Source organism: Anopheles maculipalpis, chromosome X (assembly GCF_943734695.1).
Source record: "Anopheles maculipalpis chromosome X, idAnoMacuDA_375_x, whole genome shotgun sequence".
Lineage (NCBI taxonomy): Eukaryota > Metazoa > Arthropoda > Insecta > Diptera > Culicidae > Anopheles > Anopheles maculipalpis.
Genome location: NC_064870.1, coordinates 10,785,464 through 10,808,261, shown reverse-complemented (window position 1 = coordinate 10,808,261; position 22,798 = coordinate 10,785,464). Strand labels below are relative to the sequence as shown.

The 22,798-nt window shown below is 45.7% G+C and overlaps 6 protein-coding genes across 6 annotated transcripts in view; 2 read left to right on the top strand and 4 right to left on the bottom strand.

Moving 5' to 3' along the window:
- LOC126556789 (alpha-1B adrenergic receptor-like) overlaps window positions 1-22,798 on the bottom strand; it is a 462,834-nt gene that overhangs the window by 89,530 nt on the left and 350,506 nt on the right. The gene's annotated exons all lie outside the window — the stretch shown is intronic.
- The window catches only part of LOC126561477 (cytochrome c oxidase subunit 6A, mitochondrial), a 382,637-nt gene that overhangs the window by 110,254 nt on the left and 249,585 nt on the right, over window positions 1-22,798 (bottom strand). The gene's annotated exons all lie outside the window — the stretch shown is intronic.
- LOC126563239 (sesquipedalian-1) overlaps window positions 1-22,798 on the top strand; it is a 228,175-nt gene that overhangs the window by 32,624 nt on the left and 172,753 nt on the right. The window lies entirely within an intron of this gene.
- LOC126567869 (prolyl endopeptidase FAP) overlaps window positions 1-22,798 on the bottom strand; it is a 299,756-nt gene that overhangs the window by 139,506 nt on the left and 137,452 nt on the right. The window lies entirely within an intron of this gene.
- LOC126568147 (pyridoxal-dependent decarboxylase domain-containing protein 1) lies at window positions 127-5,014 on the bottom strand. The gene is made up of 7 exons (XM_050224577.1): window positions 4,894-5,014; window positions 3,917-4,798; window positions 3,274-3,555; window positions 2,220-2,288; window positions 1,476-2,134; window positions 586-900; window positions 127-496 (listed from the first exon to the last, which is right to left on the bottom strand). The coding sequence occupies exons 1-7, from the start codon at window positions 4,999-5,001 to the stop codon at window positions 127-129; spliced, it is 2,685 nt and encodes an 894-aa protein (XP_050080534.1). The 5' UTR covers window positions 5,002-5,014.
- Window positions 6,314-9,303, top strand: LOC126567891 (neutral alpha-glucosidase AB). The gene is made up of 3 exons (XM_050224240.1): window positions 6,314-6,423; window positions 6,489-8,975; window positions 9,042-9,303. The coding sequence occupies exons 1-3, from the start codon at window positions 6,314-6,316 to the stop codon at window positions 9,256-9,258; spliced, it is 2,814 nt and encodes a 937-aa protein (XP_050080197.1). The 3' UTR covers window positions 9,259-9,303.

The following is a 22,798-nucleotide window of genomic DNA, read 5'->3' as shown; positions in this document are numbered from 1 at the left end:
TTCGGACACTTCGGGGAAAAAGAGGGATTTACCCATCACTACTATAGACGTGTTTCCTATCCGAGTTTGGTTATGTAAGTGTTTGTGTGTGTGTGTGTGAGAGTGTTGTGTTTGTGTGTCATCGTTCTAAGGTTCGGTTGTAGCACCACCACCACCGTCCGGAGTCGATGTAAACTGTGGTTCAGCAACGGGCTGTACGGTTGCAGCATTCGACGGTGTTGAAGGCTTCGTGGTTGACGGAGCGACAGAAGCAGGAGGAGGCGATTGGGGAGGCTGCGTTGGCGAGTTGGGTGTTTTTCCAAGCGCGGGAATGGTCGCAGTGGTACGATTAGCCGACCCAGTACCGGACAGTTCACTGCTCGAGCTAGCGTTGCGCGAATGTTGTACGGACCGTTCGTCCGGATCAGCATTGATTGCTTTCTGTACCAGTGGTGCCGGTGGACCCTTGTTGCCCGGTAGCTGATGGGACGTTTTCGGTGTCATCTGCATATGGTACCTGTTGGGGGGGATGACGATGCAAATTGCTAGAATTGTTCAAACCCCCCGAAAAGGACAGCATTCGACCATAGACGGTTTAAAACTTACTTGTAAATGTTTTCCGTACTCTCGACGACACCCTGCGTCAGGTTAAGGCTGCGACCCTTCATGCCAGTTTCCTTTGCCGGCGGTGACCACCAATTAACGACACGCCCAACCAGAGGCACCTGTCGCAGTATGCCTTCCTGCCACAGTTTTTCCTCTGCCTCGCGTTGTAGATCGATCGTGGCCGCCTCGATGCCTTTCTTTAGGATTTCGGACATCGTGTCAAGGATTTTGGAATTTTCCTGCACTACGCGGGCTGTGTGTACCACCAGGTCTAGCAACTCCTCCACATCCGTTTCGCTCGTTACCATGCCAAATCTGATTGAAAAGAATGAAAGATTGTGGGGGAGATTTTAATACCCTTCGAATCTTAGCACAACATCTTCAGCGGGTAAGTTTTTAAACTAACACAATTGAAATTTTCTACAACAGTAAACTACGCATGGGATTGACATGTTAGACAATATATCGCAAGATCGTCTTCTTTTTCTCGGCTTAACGAGTTACTAGATCACGCCAGTCATCGAATGTCTTACTAGACTTGCTGATACCACGTAGTTGGATTGGCAGTCCTCACTATGAGAGAAGAGACCCGGATGAGATTCACCTTATCTTGCAAAACCCAAATAGAGCAAGCGTTAACACTGCTTTGCAACTTTGAGCGTTGCTCTGGACAGGAAAACAAAAATAGAGTGCATGTTTTAACATTCTAATCGACTGAAAAATGTAGAACCTGATTAGATAAAATTAAAAACCCATTTAGTAATTCTATTTAAACTTAGGTTCGATCGTTCCCCATTGAAGGAACGGTTCGGCACAAATTTCGCATCACTAGAGCTTAGCGTTACAAAATCAACTAGCATCGTAAAACAAAAAAAAAAACAAAAACTTACCTAACACAGATCAACCCGTCGCTGCTTTCGGCGTGAGAAAATGCACTATCGGTCGCTTGCAGCGCTTCCACCAGCGCCGTATTCAACTTGTTCAGCTCGCCCTTTGCCTGATCGGTTAGCAACGTTTCCCACCCTTCCGGCACGTAATACACCCCGCCGAGACCGGCCCAATCGTGCAGCTCGATCAACCGCAGCACACCACTCTCCGCTACCAGCTGCTGGAACCGTGCCCGGTGCCGTATCGTCGAGTGCAGTATCTCGATCTGCGTTTCGATGCAACCGGCAAACGCGGCGACCATATCCGGCGTTAGCCGTGGCATCTGCTCACCGTACCCGGGCACGAACGGACAGTACCGGATGCAGATACCGTGCTGTTCGTGTTCGATCATTTCCAAACCTAGCTGACCACAGTCACGCAGCAGAATCTGCCCGAGCCAGCTGTTAAGGCGATCGTAGTACTGGGCGTTGGATGCGTTTTTCTCAACGTTTTGTGGATCGTGTTTTGGCTCTGCGTCTGCTGGTGGTGTTGGAGAGGTCGTATTCGTTGCTGTCGTTTTTGTCGCTGCCTGTGGTTCGGAATCCGGTTCCGTTCGGTTCTGCTTGTCCGTGTGTCCATCAAACTGGAACAGTAGCACCGGTATACTTTGATCGAACAGAACCTGCAGTAGGAAAGTGGAAAATGGGGTGAAAGGGAGGTGATTAGTGCGTTTGGAGCGGAGCAAACTAAATATACTACAAACGTACATCGTAATTTGCAGAATTTTCTAGATATTGCCGATACTGTTCACTCGAGTCATTAACCGCTATCTTGCTCTGTGGGGAGGAAAAAAACAAAAACGCTTTGTTTAGTGTTATGCGTTACTGAGTAGGAATGAATGAGTGATTTAAATAAACTTCTAACAAAAAGTTTTTACAAACACTTTCGATTTGATTCGAATCGCAAAGCGTGCTTAAACTCTTTTGGAATTTGAATCGCAAAGACCTCTCCTAATCCTAATACTCTTTCAGGATTCGAATCAAAATCGAATTTTGAAAGCGAGTAGTCACAGCTGTTATGAGAGGCGTGATGTCGGTATTAGAGGATATCCTTGCGAAACCTCCCAAGTCCCAAGATTTATTGATGAGTGCCAATATATTTTTGATTTGTACTACTGATTTTTCGTTTCGTTTTGGTATGCTAGGATTCAGAGTGAATTTCTCGTCTAAAAGTTTATGAGCACTCTGAGCAACTTGGTAAAGCTGTAATAAATAACTCGTTTGAATATAAAAATAAAACTAAGCGTATAAATAAATAAATTTTCATGTAATGTTACTGAGGGAGTATTGTTGATGTTCTACAAATAAAAAAAAAGTTGATGTATTTCTAACATTATTTTTAGCACGATTTAAATAGGACAACTTTGTAATGTCTTGTTTCAGAGAGCACGGTGTTCCATCAGTGTTAGGAACCCAATCCTTGAACAATTAATTACATCAAATCGAATCGAAAAAAATGCTGCTTAAATTGTATGTTTTTTTGTCATGCACCTTTAGTAAAATTATGTGAAAATTAATTTATTTACATACCCTGGTTTATTTTTATACACAAATGAGTTATAAATGACAGCTTTACCGAGTTCCTTAGAGTACTCATAAACTTTTATATGAGAAATTCGTTCCGAATTCTAGCATACCAAAATCGAAATAAACAATCAGTAGCAGTGGTACTGTAACTCCATGAAAAGAGAAATTATCATCACTTGTGTTGGGTAATTGCATTATGAAGAGACGGTTTTTGAGGTATAAAAATCACACATACCAGTACGTTGATTCCTTCGAATTGAAGCAATATTTTGCCAAGTGCCTGGCAGGAGTCGAATGCGGAAAAGATGCGCTCTATCACAGTGTCCGCACCGAGCGCCTGCAGTACCGACCAAACGCTCAAGCACGACACACGGTTGGACAGGATCGGGTCACTGTCGAAAACGGTGCTCGGTTTGGCGGTGAGTGTTCGTGCTTTGTGCACCAGCACGGACGGTACACCGGTCAAACCGAGCCAGCTGTTAAGGCTGAGCGTCATTGAGTTGGGTACCCGTTTCGACTGGAAGAAAAAAAAGGAAGTAAATGATAGTAATTAGTTTTTTTGTTTGCTAGCGCGGAAATTCAATTGATTTTTGAAGTATTTGAAAATAAATGCTAAGAATAAATTTTTGTTTTAAAATTATGTAACTTTAACTGAACCATATAATGATAAATTTGTTTGGTTTGATGTTATAATGTATAAAATTACAGGTCTGCGAAGAAAAAAATATATCATATTTTATTATTAAAAAGAAATTTGCTCTCTATGTGTAAAAATTGAGGCTAAACGCCAAAAATTGCTGGCTAAGCGCTCTGTTTAATTAAAATTTGACCTGTGGTAAATTGTAACGATACTAAAACTACATTCAATAGGCACTAACCTTGCCCAGCCAGGTGGCTGCAACGGCCAGCCCGGCCAATCCAAGCCCCTGACAGTGGAGCCAGATGCGCTGTGCGGTACAAATCGAACCGAGCACTTGCAAATCATCCGACACGCCGGTAAGCGGACTGCCGATGGTAGCGATCAGCAATAGCGGTTGCCGTCCGGCCGCCTCATCCATCGTGAGCATGTGGTTTAGCTGCTGGAGATCCATCCGTCCACCGCACCGATCCGGCGCATCTTCCGCCCGCTGGCACGGCACGACACGTATGCAGGACAGTGGTAGTCCTAGGTACCGGCACGCATGCTGCACCGTAAACAGTTGGCTCAGTTCGGCCAAATAGATCGTCTGGGAGGATGGTGGTGGGCGGGCTTCCGCTCGTGCCTCACCTTGTTGGTGGACTAGGGCGAGCCGGATCGCTTGCAGCGTACATTCTGCATCATCCCGGCAGTAGTTGGCGCTACTTTCGGTGAACTTAAACAGTCCACCGAGCCATCGGACGGTGTCGGTTGCGAGCCGCGATACAACCCTTGCCAGCTGATGCCGTTCCAGCGCACTCAGATAGGCAGCGGTCGAGTGTTGTAGAATAGCCAGATGCGAGGCTTCGTCCAGCGGGGGTAGCACAAACTCTTGCTGTTCCGGACCGGCATCGTCCTCCGCCAGTAAATTCGTTAGCAGCAGTTCTAGCGACGCCAGAACCTCGGTGTGTGGTTTCTTCTGTGGATCAAGCCCGTACGATGGTGTCGGTGATTCGTCGGACGAATCTCTGCTCGGCGGTTGGCGGGATGGTGACGGTTGCTGCTTCTGTCCGGCCCGTACGTACTCGAGATGATTCAGCATCGCGGATGCTTGGGTTTCTACCTCGGCCAGACTGGAGCGAACCTAAAAAAAAGCACAAAGGTAAGACGTAAAACCCATCGACAGAGAGGAAGGCCCTCGATGCGAGAGACCGCCGATGATGAAGATGACACGCTTACAATCGAAGCCGCTATCTCCGTCTGCTGCGTTTGCACTTCCCGTGTTGCCATTGATGCTTCCTGGGGCCGTACGATGGGGCCACTCCCATCCGCGTCCGGTTCTTTCATCCTTTCCCTTTTGCCAAGCGTTTGGTTGCTTTATCGTCACACAAATCTGGCACTTTTGTGGGGTGGAAATGTGGTACGAGGCAAATGTTTTTGCGAAAGGTAGAATACACGGTGAAATACGGATTATTTATGTGGCAAAAACGTCATCCCACAATGCACACACGCACACACACACACACACACTCAGAGCATTTGGTCTGAAATATGCAAAATGCCACGGATAATCAGGAGGTCGCGATTGACAGAAAGCTTTCGTTAGCATGGAATTTGTTTACACACAAGAAAAAGCGGTAAATAGGTAAAATACAGGGAATAATTCGGAGAAAGTGTAATTTTTCTGGTCTTAAACTATAATGTGTTTAAATTTTATCCCTGCTCGAGGTAGAAATGATTATTGGAGGGCAAAAAGTTCTCTTTTACAGTGATTTGCAGGCCAGTAGTTGTTCCTGCAACGAACAGCAACACCCCCTTTTTGGGTGAAAATTTCAAGCTGCGTTCTGTTCTATTCAATATTGGTTGGCTATTTGAATCTATTTCATCAAAAATGAAACTCGTTAAACCATTTAAAACTTGAAAGGGTTTAACCATTCCTTGCATAAAATTTAAAATTTGTTTGTTTTTTAGTTTTCGTATTTAGAAAGCTCCGTCATCAGCTGTTGTGTTTGACGCTCCCTCCCAAACAAACCGGTGGCAGAATCCCATTACGTCAGCTGATTAACGTCAAACGCGCACCAATTCGATGTGTGTGAGCGAGAGGGCATCAAATGTCGACCTACGGTCGATGAACCATGTGTCTGTGCTGTTCGCATTGCAAATCGATTTGATGCGCTACTAGTACCGAATTGAAGAGGAAATATTAATGAAAACAATATTCCAACTATAAAATGAGCATTGTCACGGTGCCATTGACCTGTATATTGGAGGTAAAATGAGCTTTTAAAAAAAGCTGTAAACGATGGTTGTAAAAAAATCGGAACCGAACTGTCACTTTGGCATACACACACACACAACGCTCACCCAATCTTACGTGTATCGCGTATCGTTGGAAAGGTTCGAGTCGACATTGCAAACGGCGTTTTGCGGGTGCACCGTTCACCTTCGCAAAGGCAATCGCTGGACTCCGGTTCCGGGCTGATGTACGGAAGTGTAGAAACGCACGGGAAGTGAAGGTTTTTTGCGTTGTCTGCGGTGAGGAAGTTTTTTCGTTGTCACCTGTAATTTCACCTGGAGAAGCAGCATCTCTTGGTCAAAAGAAAGACAGAATCAATTGCACGCGTCAGTAGGAAGTAAGCTAGCAGAGAGTGCATTAAGGATGGCCGGAACGGGCCGGATGTTGCTGGTTGCACTTTGCTACCTGTTCGCTACAGTGGCAAGTGTCGATCGGAACAATTTCAAGACCTGCGAACAGAGCAGCTTCTGTCGGTAAGTTGTCCAAACCTCCCTGGTGTCCATTTACGGGTTTTCTGATGCGCGTTTGCTTTCTTTAGCCGGTTGCGTTCGCTCGAACCGCAGACAAGCGAGTTCGAGGTGTTGCCCCAGTCGTTGCAACAGTTCAAGCAGTACATTACGCTGACGCTCGCTCATCAGCGTACCAAGCACGAGTACACACTGAAGCTGGCCTGTGTCAAGGGTGGCGGCACGTTTCATCTGCAGGTGGACGAGCGGCAACCACTGAGTGTCCGGTACCGGGTCCAGGATGCACTCGTACAGGAACCACAGTACGGCCCGACAAAGGTGGAAAGCACATCCGGAACGTTGATTATGGTGGGCTGTGGTGAGGGGGATGGTGTGAAAGCTGCCATCCAGGTCGCTCCCTTCAAGGTGGACTTCTTCCAGCAGGGTAAGCTGGTGCTGACAGCAAACGGTAAAGGTATGATGCGATTCGAGCACCTACGCCACAAACCGGAACCAAAGCCGGATCCGAATGTGGACGGGCAGGCGGAACCGGAACCGAAAGAGGGACGTGAGCAGGTAGAGCAAACGGATGAAGCGGACGATCCGGGTGCGTGGGAGGAAAACTTTAAATCCCATCACGACTCCAAACCGAAGGGTCCGGAAGGGTTGGCGCTAGACTTTACCTTCCCGCAGGCAAAGGTACTGTTCGGTGTACCGGAACATGCGGATACGTTCGCGTTACGACACACGGCCACCAAGGGGACGGATCCTTACCGGTTGTACAATTTGGATGTGTTTGAGTACGAGCTTAACAATGGTATGGCGCTGTACGGTTCCGTGCCGGTTCTGTACGGACATGGGGAAACATCGACCGTGGGCGTTTTTTGGCTGAATGCGGCCGAAACGTGGGTTGATGTGTTTAGCACGAATCGCGACACGGATGTCGTTTCCTCGCTAGTAAATCTGGTATCATGGAACAGTCAGACGGAACCACCGGCAGCGAACTTCATCTCGGAAAGTGGCATCGTGGACGTGTTCGTACTGCTTGGACCCGGCCCCAACGATGCATTCCGCCAGTATACCGACCTAACGGGCAAAGGTCCACTACCGCAACTGTACGCGATCGCTTACCATCAATGCCGCTGGAACTACAACGACGAGCGGGACGTGGAGACGGTATCGGCCAAGTTCGACGAACACGACATCCCGATGGACACGATGTGGCTGGACATTGAGTATACGGATGGGAAGCGATACTTCACCTGGGACCACCACAAGTTCCCCCATCCGGTCGAGATGATTCGCAATCTGACCGAACTTGGACGCCATCTTACAATCATCATCGATCCGCACATCAAGCGAGACGGTGGCTACTTCTTCCACAACGAATGTACCGACCGGGGACTGTACGTGAAGAACAAAGATGGTGCCGATTACGAGGGCTGGTGTTGGCCGGGTGCGGCAAGCTACGTGGATTTCTTCAATCCGGATGCCCGCCGCCATTATGCGGACCAGTATCTGTTGGAAAACTTTCGCGAACAGTCAGAAACGGTTGGCATCTGGAACGATATGAACGAACCGTCCGTATTTAACGGGCCGGAAGTAACGATGCTCAAAGACAACGTGCACCACGGCGGGTTGGAGCATCGTGATGTGCACAATCTTTACGGACACATGCAGCTGATCGCAACGTTCGATGGTTTGTTGCGACGTGGACAGGGCCGCCTGCGTCCGTTCATTTTAACCCGATCACACTTTGCTGGCAGTCAGCGGTATGCAGCCGTTTGGACCGGCGACAATATGGCTGATTGGGGACATCTGCAAGCGTCCATTAAGATGTGCCTATCGCTTGCCGTTGCCGGTATCAGCTTTTGCGGTGCGGACGTTGGTGGATTCTTTGGCAATCCTGACGGAGAATTGTTTTCGCGCTGGTATCAAACTGGTGCGTTCCAACCGTTTTTCCGTTCGCACGCCCACATCGATACGAAACGACGCGAACCGTGGCTGTTCCCGGAGGATGTGAAGCTAGTTATTCGGGATGCGATAAGGAAGCGGTACCGATTGCTCCCGTTCTGGTACACCATGTTCTACGAGCATGAGCGTAGTGGGTTGCCAATTATGCGCCCATTGTTGGCTCATTACCCGACCGATGTGAATGCGTTTGCGATTGATCATCAGTTCCTGTTGGGGGATCAACTGCTGGTGGCGCCAGTACTGGATCAAAAGCAGCAGCGAAGCCGTGAAGTTTACTTCCCGGTGCGGGCTGATGGCCAGGGTGATTGGTGGTACGATTGGGACACACACCGCAAGCATACCGGTACGGGCGTGGAAGCGATCCCGGTCGACAGCTACAAGGTGCCGGTGTTCCAGCGCGGCGGAACGATTCTGCCGACGAAGGAGCGAATCCGGCGTGCCTCGACGCTGATGCGTCACGATCCGTACACGCTAACGGTCGCACTGGATCGGGAGGGACGCGCAAAGGGTACGCTGTACCTTGACGACGAACAAAGCTACGAGTACCGGCGAGGACACTATCTGTATCTGGAGTTTGAATTCCGTGACGGTGTGCTAAGCAGCCGGTAAGTAGCGACTTTGTTGCGGGTCAGTTCCAACAAGATTATTTCACTGTCTATCTCCAATTACAGGAAAATTGACACCACTGCATCCTACCAAACGGACACCTGGTTAGAGCGTGTGATAATCGTTGGTTTGGGAAAGACTCCAACGGCGGCCACACTCTATACGGATGCGTCCGGTGCAGCCACAGGTCGGTTGGAACTGGAACGGGCCGGAGATGTGGTGACCGTGCGCAAACCGGGCGTATCCATGCTTGACGCTTGGTCGATTAAGCTTGATTTTTAAGTTAATGCGATGAAAGAATTACACATATGTTAGAAGTAGTAGCAATAGTTCCTAGCAGTAGGTGTAACTTTGGGGAAGAAAAACAAACGCCTGCAGCTAGAGGATTTTTGGTGGACACCGCATTTCTTTTGGGCGTGATCGAAATTATCCTGTATCGGGGTGTCCCATTGGGAACAAACAAGAGATGTATGAACATTGTAAAATGTAGAATTTTGAATAAATTCGCCTCTTTCCAAAACGTAACTTTTTCTTTTCAATCGTTTTTTATTGTTGTTGTGAGACAGCAGCAGTATTTAGCTTTATTGAAATAAGTCGAACTTTTACGCTTTGTTAAAAATTTTAATAGGCATCTTTCGAGGTTTCGATTTACATAACCTTGGTCTGTTAAAAATCTTTCGCGCCTCTCGAAGGCATTGAGACGACGGTACAAGCTTTCCTGGTGGCTGTTAAACATCGTTTCTGGAAGGAGTATGTTCATCTGAACTCTACAACTTCTTGGCTTTACGGATGACATCAATAACTGCAGCAGCGTACGAAGGGTTAGTTTGTATTGGCTCGATGTAGGATCAATGCAACTATGTGTCCACTATGAAACACAAAAACGCTTACGGCCAAGAAGCCACGGCCACGGCCAAGAATACACGAATTGCATGACGTACGTTATACGTTATTCTGATGAATACGTTATTCAGACGCAGATTTTGTCATTAAGACCAGTTGCGGATCAAGATGATTGGAGGACGTTGGCGGAATGGATGTCGGAACCCAAAACCACCCAGCAGGGGTTTTCTATCTAAATCAAAAGTGTTGACGGGGGATGAATGACATTCTAAACCGGGGCACCTGTATATTTTCCCCCTAAAAATCAAAAGTGTTGACCGGATCTCTGATCGGCAAGGCGCCCCCTAGCGGACCATAGTAACCAGAGTAACCGCCACTGGTTAAGACGCAGTATCCAGCAGATATAATCAAGTCAAGGTATGGTAATCAAGTTTGGGACAGCCCGATGGGGAGACGATAATGTCGCCAAACTTCACACGGCAGAACCAGGGTTCAAATCCCATCCAGAGCTTTCCCCCGCAGTGAGGACCAATTATTCAGCTACGTGTTTTCAGCAAGTCTATTAAACCATGCGATGGCCGACGTGACCTTAGAAGCCAAGAGCAGAGAATTCAGTCAAAGCAGGGGGAGTGAAGCAAAGACGTAGAAAAAGGTCAGACAAAAGAGTAATTGGAGAGTAAATTCCAATAAGCGAATTATTGACTTGACATTATCTCTACCTCGAATAGGCCAAAACGAATAACAGTATTAGAAGATCGTTTTGAGAAGTAGAGGAATAATTTTCAATTGTACTACGCTGGGGGCTCGATGTTATCAGCTGAGTTGCGTTATCAGGCTTGCAGTAAACAATTGAGAGTAAACACACCAAACACTTTGATGGATGGAACTTGTATCTAACATTGTCTAACAATAACCTTAGATCAATTTGTCTGTTTTCTCTTCTCGAGATAGATAATGTTGCAGCTACTCGAAGAAACCTCACACTGTTTGTTTTTTTGTATTTGCCACGAAAGGTAGTCAAATCAGACAGCGTATGTTAAGAAGATTGCACACAAATGCCTGATATCATTGCAAGCCCCTATCGGCAAGTATGCTAAGCCTTGGCTCCTGATAACAAGGTTCGAAGACAGCATCGATTGCACACATTAGCAATGGCGTTTTAATGTGAGCGCTGATGTTCCATATTTTATTGGCAGCGATTGGCTTCTGGTCCCTGCCGGCTTGACAGGAGAATGGTTGAATGGTTTCGGCTTTTTTTTTGTTACCCTCCCACCCTAGCCCACTCTCCTGCCCAGTCGAGTGGGTGATTATTTGTCCATAAGTTCGCGCTGTTGACAGTTTCTGTGGGGCGTGCATAGCAAGTTGGCCCGTTCATGCCCATCGCTTATGCCCTGGAACCGGGATATCTGGCATGGGTGAAAATTATTTAAATCCATTCGCATCTGCCTCACAAAAACTCTAACCTTATTTTGGTCTACACATCCACCAAGGGAAACCCGATACGGACCCAGCGCGAATGGTTAGTTGCGCCAATACGGTTGCATACATTTAGGCGCGTTCGCATTGAGGGGGGAGGTTTTTGTATCCATCAAATCAGTTGGGGAGGTATTTCAATTTTTTTTTTTTATTATTAGTTTGTATTCATGCTTGCCGGTCTGCTTTTGATGGCGCTTTGTGATTGACAATAAATTTACTGCACCTCATCCCCATTCCCGTTGTGGTTCGCTCTTCTTCTCGGCTACTACTGCGTGCGGGCTCGTTTGCCGACCATTTTGGGGGTGGGTGCAATGATGTGTTTTTTGTCCTTGTTGTTATTTTGTGTTTGTGTGTGAGTGTGTCTGTGTGTTCCAAAAAAGTTGATATCGCGGGTGCGCGCGGATGTCTCGTAACACAGTCTAGCCATAAATCAATTTTCCTCATTAATAACTCATTCGGGACCGATAAATCACTTCGTAATGATGCCGTTTTTTATTGCTGCGATAGAACGCGGTTGAAGGAACCGGGCGCACACGGGAAAGGCAGGTTTTGCCAACCGGCAAATGCTGACCTGTAGCATCTTCGCAAACAAAACAGAAGGAAGAAAGGACATTTGTGACGTTTAAACGGTACCGTGTGAAGGTTTGGTTGTTCAAACAGCATGCAAAGTGTGTGAGAGTTAAGTTTTTGAATTAGGGTTCGGTGGATTATGCTAACAGTAGCTCTACTTGATGGTCCACCAGTAAAAGTAGCTCCTAAAGGTATGCAATTATTTGTTTAAAACACACACCTTACGCTAAGTGAACAGAAAAAACAGAAACTAAGGCGAAGGTACAACACACCAATTTACAATAACAAGAAAAGCAGTATCCGAACATCATCCATCAGATGAGTTGACAAACAACGGACAAACATAAAACTAACCGCGTCAGAATTCTGCACCGGTTGACGAAACGTTTTACGATAGCGGTGCGCTGCGAAACGGTTTCGATCAATAAAACAAAACCAGAACCAAATCAAAAAAGGTAATAGATTATAGCAAAAATAAAACAAATCCCATCCCAGCCCACTGCATCTCGCCGCACTTTTCGGTGGCTTGTACCGGGCAATGCTCGACCGTACCGGTGTGGGTGCTGTAAAATGTTTATTGCTCAAGTTGTTGATGTCGCTTGTAAAACAATCTTCTGACAGCTCGGGTCTGGTGAAATCGAGCGTTGAGTAATTTATTGCCAATAGGTATGTTTTCGGTTCTTTTTTCGGCAAAGTTAGAGTGCAAAGGGAACAGTGAACTAGTTACTATAGGGGTTTTGATTGTGGTGTTGATATTTTGGCTGTGTTACGATTTCGGTGGGTGAGAAACGCTTGAGGAAGCAAGAGAGAGGGAGAGAGAGAAAAAGAGAGAAAGATAAATACAAAGAGAAAATATATTTTGTTATGTAAATTGCATAGTGTCAGGGGTTTATTTTTCAACAAAGTCTTTCAGACTGACTAGAAAATCTTTAAATTTAATGTATTATCATGAAGAAAAGGTAGAGATTGGCCAGTTTTTTTAGATTCATCTACATTTCTAATGTCATTCAAAACAAATCTCCTCTAAGCATTCTCAATACTTAAGAACCAAATTCAAAAAAGACGGTGTCAAAAGCAGGAACATGTCTTTCCGCATCCGATCCTTTCTCCTAGCTAAGTAGGCGCCGCCGAACTTTTCTTCTAGCCATATGGTTTTCAATAAGGCTGCCACGCTACCACGATCACTACGAGCGCTACAACGGGGGGTGCGATCGTCTATCAATCTAATATTTCGGCCTTTTAGGTGAAAGCCAGAACTTAATCTCAGCTTGAGATCCTCCATGGATGATCATGGAGAGAAGGATGTTGGCAATGAATAATTAGCGAGTATGACTATGACGGTCTTTTATACCGATCAAGCCCAGCAGTTGGCACCGCCCTGGGTTAGCGAGAAGAGTGATTGTAGGGTCGTTTAGGTAGCACCTCACGGGGAGACTCGTAAACTTCTTCTGCACCTTCCCTAATCTATTCATTGAGGTGACACCAACGGGCGACTAGACGACCAAGGCATAGTCCAATATAGGACGCACCCAGCTGCAATATAATGCCTTCAAACCTCAATCCTTGAGATGAATCTCGAAGGACAATTAGTCATCGAGTCCAACGTACAACGCCTCTTATTGGAAGAGTGACCAAACACAATAATGCAGCACTTTTCAACACATAGGATGTCCGTTGGAGGTACACCAACAGGTAAAAGCATCAGCGAAGCATCGGAGGGAGACCTCTGATCCGCTTAATGTAATGTGCTGTGAGCGTATGAGTGAATCGTTTGTAATCATTTTGGAATATGATTGGATAAAGGATCAATTCGACGAAGATAAAGTACCTGCCAGTCGAAGGCTCTGATCGTGATAGAACCCGACTCGGAAGCAGAATATCAGTTGTCAGAGACGATCTTGAGGTGGTAGACGAGTTCTACTATTTTGGTACGATCGTTACTTCGGACAACAACGTAATCAACAACGTTCAGGAAAATCGTGTCTACTACCGGTTCCACAAACTCCTGCGATCCAGAAGCCTACAACAATACACAAAATACACGATATATCGCGCACTGATACGTCCTGCTGACGGAGTACGCCAATGCACTCACCATTTTCGAACGACAGGTGCTAAGGACCATATTTGAAAGATATTTGGTGAGCAGAGCGTGTGGTAAAGGAGAACGAACCATTAGCTGGCTGAGATGTTTGACGGTACTGATATCCTGTTAGTAGTCAAATCAGGAAGGATGCGATGTTTGAGGCAAATGATGAGGATGTCAGGCTCATACCCCGTCGTCAGTGCGTCGTGCTCAGCTCTGCACAGGTAAAGAAGAAGAATCGTTTTGAGCCTGATCGTGGACCATCCTTCTTAAATGAATTCGTTCTGTGCGTCCTATCAATCGTTATTTCAAGAGTACAGCAAAATGACTGCATCGACGGGACCACCACGGCCTGTTGAATTTGAAATAAATTGTACGAATTTGGACAGAGTCCATGCCTCAGATTTGTAGGGGACTGTAAATGTTCTATGCAGCTCCTAGATCAATAGATCTGTTAGTTGAGACTTTTCCATTAACATTCTCTGAGTAATCCAACTTGCTTAAGATTACAAATTGTTCCAGAGCTCCAGAACGCTACAAATCTTTCAGCGAAGACTTCATCGTTACAATCACTCATTTGCTAGGTCTAGAAGCATAAAATTACAATATCCTCTTACGTTATTCTCATTAACATCTGCGCCTTGGAAAGCCAAAACCAGGCAAAAAAATGGGTCGAAATTCGCGCAATGCGCCCAAAGCTATGCAATGTGCAGAACAGTATTGCATTTATACGGCTGTTTTATCATCAGTTTTAAGTGTGCACCATAAAAGTAAGGTTACAGAACTGTATTCTAACCGCAGGAAAACCTACAACAGCAACGAAAAAAGTGCTTGCAGTGAAATATAAACAGGAAATAGCAGCGAAATGCTGTTTAAAGTATGATAAATGTATATTTCAAAACCATCACCATAAAGGTAATGCAACCGCATTAATACGGGTAAACGGGTAAATGGTGCTTTCATGATCAAGTAAGCTACTCGACAAGATCTTTCTCCCCCCCCCCCCATCCGACGACGGGTACATATGTTTCTCCATATCCTTTTACCGCCTCGCCCCTTTCCTTACTAGGTGCAAAATCTAAGCACTTAAATTGCGACGACACGACCGGGAAGAAGAAGCAAAAAAGCGTACCGTACACATGTTTGTTCGCTGTTGAATGTTTCCCGTAGTTCCGGATGAACGGTGGAAGATACTTACCGCAAATAAAAGATCCGTAACGAGAATGGCCACCGAGAAAGCGCATAAGGTAGGAAAGCGATGTCATTCCGGTGGTTCAGGAAGAAGCAAAAAAAAAAAAAAGATAAAAAAAGGAAGTCAAAATGAACTCGTAGGTAACCGTCTATCTTTGGCAAAGCTAACGAGCCAGCTAACAACTGACACCGGGCTAAAGTCAGACCAAAGAAGCAAGTGGAAGCGAAAGCAGAGTAGTAGAGAGAAAACGAAAACAGCAAAGAAGCTTTTGAAAATGGTGAAAGCTATATTGAATGGAGTAGAGCAGGGTGAAGCAACCAACAAGAACAAACAAACAGCCCCTTAGAAGCACTACAACAAAAAGGAAGAAAAAGATGGTAAAAAGCATCACAAAAACCCCAACCAAAGGGAAGAAAAGAAAAAAACTGTCGTAATTCCATGGTCATAAATTATACGCTTTCTGCACTTAACTGAAATCGCAACCATGGCCCCGAAAAAAAAAACCGAAACATTCTCATACCTCCTTCCCACTTACCCACGCACCAGCTTCGGTAAGATGGGAAAGTGAACATTTGCCAGGACATGCGTTTTTTGTTGTTGTTGTTATTCGGCAGTACAAAACACGAACACGTCACGGTGGCACTTTCTTCTTTGAAGATACGTATATGTCCCGCAGGGATCGGCGCTCTGTTGCGCTCTGTTTTTGCCTTTCCCCTCCTCGAAGATGGATCATTTTCAATTTCTTCTCGTGGTGCAATGAAGTGGGTTTTTTTCCATTTTTTTTCTGGTTCAGTAGTGGCACCCCCTGTAAGTAGCGCAGCAATCGGCATAATCGGCGAATGAACCGGTGAGTGGCGTTATACAGTCAACTGATAAATTTTGCTTCGACGACTCGGCAACATTCCTGCCGAGTTCTGACAGTGTTCGACGGTGTTTTCTTTTCTTGAACCTGGGAAGATAACGAGCAGGGTGTGAGCAAACAGAGTCCGATTATCAGACGATGGTGAGGGGAAAAGGGAGTGCTAGTAGAAAAAAGACTGGAAAATCATCGACCTAATTCTATGGCTGGGACCGAGCGTGGGAACTTCCGAAAGCTAAAGAATTTGTTGGAGGACCTTACATTTTTTTCTCAATTTTTGGAAACCTTTTTGGTAGTTCTTGATAATAGTTTTATGAGAAGACGTTTTTTTTCAACATCAAATCTAAGAAGCTGACTAGCATCGAATGTCTCTTTTGCTGTTTTCGCTACTGTCGGAAGGCTGAGTATCCTCAGTAGCTACACAATGGAGAAGAAGGAGAAGTTTCTAGTGGAGGCAGAGTCATCCAGAGAGGACAAAGTTACCTTGTAAAATCGGAGGTACCTAGCAAGTGTTTTCTTCTACTTCTCAACTAAACAACGAGCCAGGTCACGCCGTATATCTAATGGATTCCGAGACTTATTGATAAACACACGTAGTTGGATAGTCAGTTCTCATTACGGGGGAACGGGAGGAAGAAGAAGGTTCACAGAGCTTGGTTCATCACGCTTGAGGCGTGAGGACAGACTTTTACTCTACTTTTTGTTGGCACAATAACCTCAGTAGGTAGGCAGTGGGTAGTGAAGATCATGCAGGTTCCTAGTGAGGGATGAGAAACCTAGAGTCAATGCTACATATTTCGTGGGAACCGAGCTACTATAGCGAGGACAGAAATGCCTATTGAAGGCTTCTTTGCGACTTTCAATTTAAAATCTAAGAAGTGTAGTGTGGACAGAGCTGCTTAGATTTAAAAAAGAAAGGCAGCCAGTAACTAGTGATGGCAGATCCACCTAGTAGCAGCTACCTTATAAGATTGGAGATATCTAGTAAGTGTAGAACTAGCTTGCATGCTGAAGTGCCCTCATGCTTCAGCATGAAACCCGTCAGAACGTGGAAAACTACAAACGACTGAGGAGACAGCAGACCCTGCTCTTCCAGGAAAAGGACTGGGGACGCCCGCTCGTTTTACAAGAGGTTGAAAGAGGCACGGAGTGGATTTGCTCTTAAAACCGCAATGTGCCGGGACGCTGACGGAAATCTCCTGACAGACGAGCGGAAGGTGATCGAAAGGTGGAAGTGCTACTTCGAAGGACACCTGAACGTAGCAGAGACAGGAGAGGTTGGTGCAAGTAGCAGAACAAGCCAACAGCAGCAGCAGCAACACAGCAGCAACAACATCAGTGACAGCAACAGTGCAGAGGACGAAGTGCCTCCGCCATCTCTGGATGAGGTTGCCAACGCCATCAAGCAGCTTAAAAGCAACATGGCTGCTGGTAGTGATGGACTGGCGGCCGAGCTAGGAGCCCGAGTAGGAAGCAGCGTGTTAGTCGACGGCGATAACCTCGAGGTAGTACAGGAGTTCTGTTATCTTGGAACTGTCGTAACTTCGGATAACAATGTCAGCAGCGAAATCCGGAGACGCTACTACGGCCTTCACCGTCTGCTGAGATGCAGAAGACTTCGAGACCGCACGAAATGTGAGATATATTGCACACTGATTCGCCCGATGGTCCTATTTGGCCACGAGTCTTGGGCCATCCGAGCGGAGGATGCAAACGCTCTTGGTGTGTTTGAGCGTCGCATCCTCCGGACTATCGTTGAAGGTGTGTTCGAGCATGAAGTGTGGAGAAGAAGGATGTACCACGAGATGTTATGAGGATGGCGGACTCATGCCCCGCCAAGAAGGTATTCGTCAGCAACCCCCAGTTCGGCACAAGGCGTCGAGGAGCACAGCGAGTTCGTTGACTGGATCAGGTGAAGGGTGACCTGCTGGAGATTGGGTGCCTACACGGATGGGAAGCTGCAGCCATGGATCGAGCTTCCTGAAGATCTCTTGTTGACCGGACCATGTCACGACGACGTGCGCTTTAAAAAGAGCAGGCCAACATGAGTGAGTGAGTGAGAGAACTAGCTTGACAGAACAGCGTTTCATAATGAGCTGAGGTACCTAGTGGAGGAAGAACTTTTAGGCAGAGGTAGTCAGTGAAAGCTGAGTGTCATAGTGAGTCCAGAATTTTCTTTTAAAAAAATGAGCTACTTCATAAGAGCTGAACTTCTTTGTAAGGTCAGAGTTTATAATTTTATTTGTCGTAGTTATGGTCAAGTCACATTTCTTACAGAGCCACCTATTGAGAGATTCTAATTGAACAGGAAACTACTTTTAAAATGCAGAGTTTCAAACAAACAAAGTCCTTAATTGTGAGAGTTACTGTCGAAGGTACTAGCTTCTTTGTATGCTTAGAGCTATGCAATTTGGATAAAGCTAGTTTGTGAAATCAGAGCTTGCTAGTAGGGTAAAGTTGTCTACCGAGGACAGAAGCTTATGGCGACAAATATACCCAGTGAGGCCCGGATTATTGAGCTACAATGGGAGGTTGTGACTGCAGAGAGTAATCTAGTGAGTGCAGAGATATCTAAAGAGGGTTAAGGTTCCCAGTGGCTGCAGAGTTAATGCACATACCGCATTAGTTAGTTGGCAACATTAGCTACTGTTGGGTAGTGATCTCGAGAGCTAAGTTAAGACTTCATCTCAAAACACTGAGGATTCTGCACTCTGACGAAGCTATAAACTCACTCGGCTCGTAGTTTGAAACTTTGTCCTAGCTAAGTTGCTCTGCGCACTCTGCGAGGTACCAGAAGACCTCACGTTTTAAAAGATAGAGATCTCTTGAGCTCTGCTACTACTATAAGAACTACTTGAGATAACACTGGTTACAGCTAGACAATATCGGCATCGTCGGCCAGGTATCAAATCCTGCCTGAACCGCCTTCCAATGCCCAAGACTGATTATCTAGCTATGGATAAACCGTATTCAATGAATGGCTACAGTTTATGGCTCACGTTGCGGTCACGTTGCGGTAAACTCCAAAATAAAATAAGAGCAAATGTAATGTAAGTAATCTAATAAACATTACTTAACCATTATTGTACGATGCTTAAAAAGCAGATCACGAGAAGTACTCCGATAAACAAAACAAACGTCGGAACAAACGGACAAAAAAGGAAACAAAATGGAGCAAAAGTGGAACAAAGATAAAACAATGGTCAAAAATTATCCTTCATGGTTCGGTTTACTCGCACAATAGCATACATGCTCACACACACACACACACACACACACACACACACACACACACACACACACACACACACACACACATCGTTCGCCGTTACCAATTGTCGCTGCACTTACCTCCAATCGTGGCGCGGATTGCGCGAGCATAAAATAAAATTTAATTTGAGAGATTTTCATAAAATTCAAATTTTAAAACGTCATATAATCCTCCACGGGCTGCTTCAGTAATAATTGCGTACCGGTGATGGGAACGGCGATGGTCGGTTGGCACCGGTAAGCGAGGATTTTTGCCACCAATTTCCCCCCTTTCTACTTTGCCACGAGACTGTTGTGTGAGGTTATGAGGTTTATTTTATTTTTGTGCTTCCTTGTTTACCTCACTCCCAATGCACGCGGTTTTTGTTCGTATTGTGTGCCGGGATGCAAATATTTAGCCGCCATTAGCCGTCGGTGGTGTAATGGAGAGAAGAAAAAAAAATGGCCGAAGGTATAAAGTGGTTCAGTGGTAAATACAGAGCATTTTTTTTGTTTGTTTCGCTCGGTTTTTACTTTCCCCAAGTGTGACACAGGGAAATGGGGTCGCGAGGGTGGATTGGAGATACGTGCAAACTGCCCACAACGTGGGATTTTTCCCGGCTTCTGGAGGGTGGGATGAATATGGCCGATGCTTAACGATGGTGATGCGTGCGGTGCGAATGAGATGGAAAGGAATCAAATATCTAATGATATAAATGTGATCATAATGAGCATTGGCAGCGATGATGGCATTAATAAATTATTTCCGTTGGTTTTAGTACAAAGGTGCATGGCGGGTTGAATGGAGGGAGGTGTAGGGAAGGTGACGAGAGCAGAGGAAAAAAAGGTGGGAATGGTTGGCTTTCAATTTGCACCGGGTTAATTGTTTGTGCAGTGGCTATGAAGTTGTTAACACCTAATGAAATGAAAAACCCCACGCTCAGGCGTCAGGAGGCAAGCGCGTTCTGTACGAGCAGTGGTGCTTCATTTGAGAGGGTTATAGGGGTACACAATTTAATGGCAAACAATTAAAATATCGTTACTAATGTTGTTCTGTTTTCAAATTTGACGACAGTGTCACAATCGGTGCAGTGAACAAATGGTGTTCAATGGTAACTTTCTGTCATTTATTTAATTTCTCCAAGAGTAAATCTTTAGACAGTTCAATTGATAGTTTCTTAAAATTAAAAGTGTCCAGTATTTTTTAAATGATTAATTTATGAGTTTGATTACTTCACACACCCGCGGACGAGCGCCTTTAAAACTTGCATAAAAAAATCTTCAACAGAAACATTGTAAATGTTACAAGCAGAGACGCCGACGAAATACAACTGGCTTTACAAACCACTCTGGATAATCTTTCCGAGTGGTCTGAAAACCTTGGTATCAAGTTCTCTGCTACGAAAACTGAGATGGTAGTCTTTTCTCCTTTTAGTGATACAGGAAAAAACAGGGAGAAAAGACTTTACGATCCGGAAATTGATGTCTTTCTGTATGGTGAAAAGATATCAACTACCGACAATTTTCGATACCTTGGCGTATGGTTTAATTCAAGGCTAAACTGGAATACTCACTTCACCCGTCTGGTGCAAAAATGCAGTAAAAGAATCAACTTTCTAAGGACAGTCACAGGATTCTGATGGGGCGCACATCCATCAGACGTCCTGAGACTGTATAAGACAACGGTACTATCCGTATTGGAATATCGAAGCATATGCTTCCATTGGGCATCCAATACGTTGATACTCAAGCTTGAAAGGCTACAGTACCGCTGTCTTAGACTCGCACTAGGGAGCATGAAATCCACACACAACATGTCCCTAGAAGTGATGACCGGAGTGATGCAAAATCCTCAAGATTTATGAAGATTTTGTTGCCCTACAAGTGCATCCTAACGCTCCACAGGCATTAAATCGTGCTGCCCTTCCTGTGAACTACAGTTCCCTTTGAACAACAGATTCCTCGATGCGCGAGGAAATTAAGACCATACCGAATGATCTTCGCCCGAGGGTAGTTCCGGGTATTTTCATGAATAAGTATGGTCATTTAGACCAAATAAGCCAGTACTACACTGGTGGATTATCCTCTGAGGAGGGCACTGGTTTTGGTGTTTTTGGCGAGTCCACCGAAGTTTTTTTTCAAATTGAGCCAGCTATTGAAGCTCTGAGATCTCCGAAGGCTGTTAAGAGTCAGGATTTCCTCACCATAAAAATCATTGAACTGCTTGGCTCAATGTTCGATAAGGCGTATAAGATCTCGCTAATTTGGGTCCCTTCTCATTGTGGAATTCCCGGCAATGAGAAGGCAGACTCACTGGCCAAAACAGGCGTCAAAGAAGGCGATTTTTACGACCGACGGATCTCAACCCAGGAGTTCCTTCGTTTCCCACAGCAACTTTTCCTGTCTCGCTGGCATAGCATGTGGGAGGCGGATGAACTCGGGCGTTTTCTCTTCTCGATCTCTCCGCAAGTGTCCCTGCGGCCTTGGTTCGATGGGCTCTCTGTAGACCGGACATTCTTACGGATGATGTCTCGACTGATGTCGAATCATTTGGCGTTGAATGCTCATCTACAGCGTATAACTCTGGCTCAGACAAAAGTATGTGGCTGCGGTGACGGATTCTACGATGTGGATCACCTTCTGTGGTCCTGCGTGGAGTTTGAAACCGCAAGACCCTCCTTGTTGAGCGCAGTCGAGAATATCGGCAGACGAACGGGTACAGAAATTAGAGAAGTGTTGGCTACCAAGGACCTCCCCTACATGAGGATCATGCCACGGGTGATCCGATGACTGGGCAACAGCACTCGAGGGCGATTCCAACACTGCCGTAAAAGGGAGGCAGGCGTTGTTCAAAGTGCAGTTCTCCACTCCAATCCAGCTTTAACACATTGAGTTTGACAGCGTTGGCGTCGGGTTCGGGGTGTTTGGCGGGCTCAGTCTCGAGAGTAGTGAAGTCGCTTTCGCTGCTGCGGGATAGAGCTTGTCGATCATCCTTCGACTGGACGTTGACTAGAGTGAGCTTGGAATGTCATTGCTGGAATGCAATGGAGAACACGGTACGCAGACAAATGAATGTTCGTGCTGTTTTAACGATGTTTGTTTGTTTGTTTCAGTCGAGACCAAACCAAAAAGGTCAACAATAGAACGGCCACATCACCACTATAGCCGGAATTCGGATGTAACCAACCACCACAATAGTCAAACAATAGTCCCGGACCATCAAAACTCACAACATCCACCAATACATCATCATCATCATCATCATCACCACAACCACCCACAACCGAGTATGCCCGGGATAAGGCAAAGAATAAGGAGGAAATGCCTTATCAATATGTGAAAATCTACTCAACACAAGTGGTGTTGACAATACGGCACTGGATCGTAATAATCAAATGTAAATAAATAAGAAACATTGTAAAGGGTTGCCAGGAAATATTCTCAGTCTTCAGTTAGTCAGTTAGTTCATGTAATTATAGTTCCAAGCAAATAATTGTGAAATCATGTTTTTATCATGCAATTTTCGAATCAAGAAACAATCGCTTAT

Excerpts from the sequence above, each read along its gene's own strand:
- LOC126568147 (XM_050224577.1), bottom strand. The coding sequence starts at position 5,001 with ATGAAAGAACCGGACGCGGATGGGAGTGGCCCCATCGTACGGCCCCAG. Across the intron at positions 3,556-3,916 it reads CAGCCACCTGGCTGGGCAAG|TCGAAACGGGTACCCAACTC; the intron begins GTTAGTGCCTAT and ends TTTTTCTTCCAG. Across the intron at positions 497-585 it reads AGTACGGAAAACATTTACAA|GTACCATATGCAGATGACAC; the intron begins GTAAGTTTTAAA and ends CCCCCCCAACAG.
- LOC126567891 (XM_050224240.1), top strand. The coding sequence starts at position 6,314 with ATGGCCGGAACGGGCCGGATGTTGCTGGTTGCACTTTGCTACCTGTTC. Across the intron at positions 6,424-6,488 it reads GAACAGAGCAGCTTCTGTCG|CCGGTTGCGTTCGCTCGAAC; the intron begins GTAAGTTGTCCA and ends TGCTTTCTTTAG. Across the intron at positions 8,976-9,041 it reads GACGGTGTGCTAAGCAGCCG|GAAAATTGACACCACTGCAT; the intron begins GTAAGTAGCGAC and ends CTCCAATTACAG.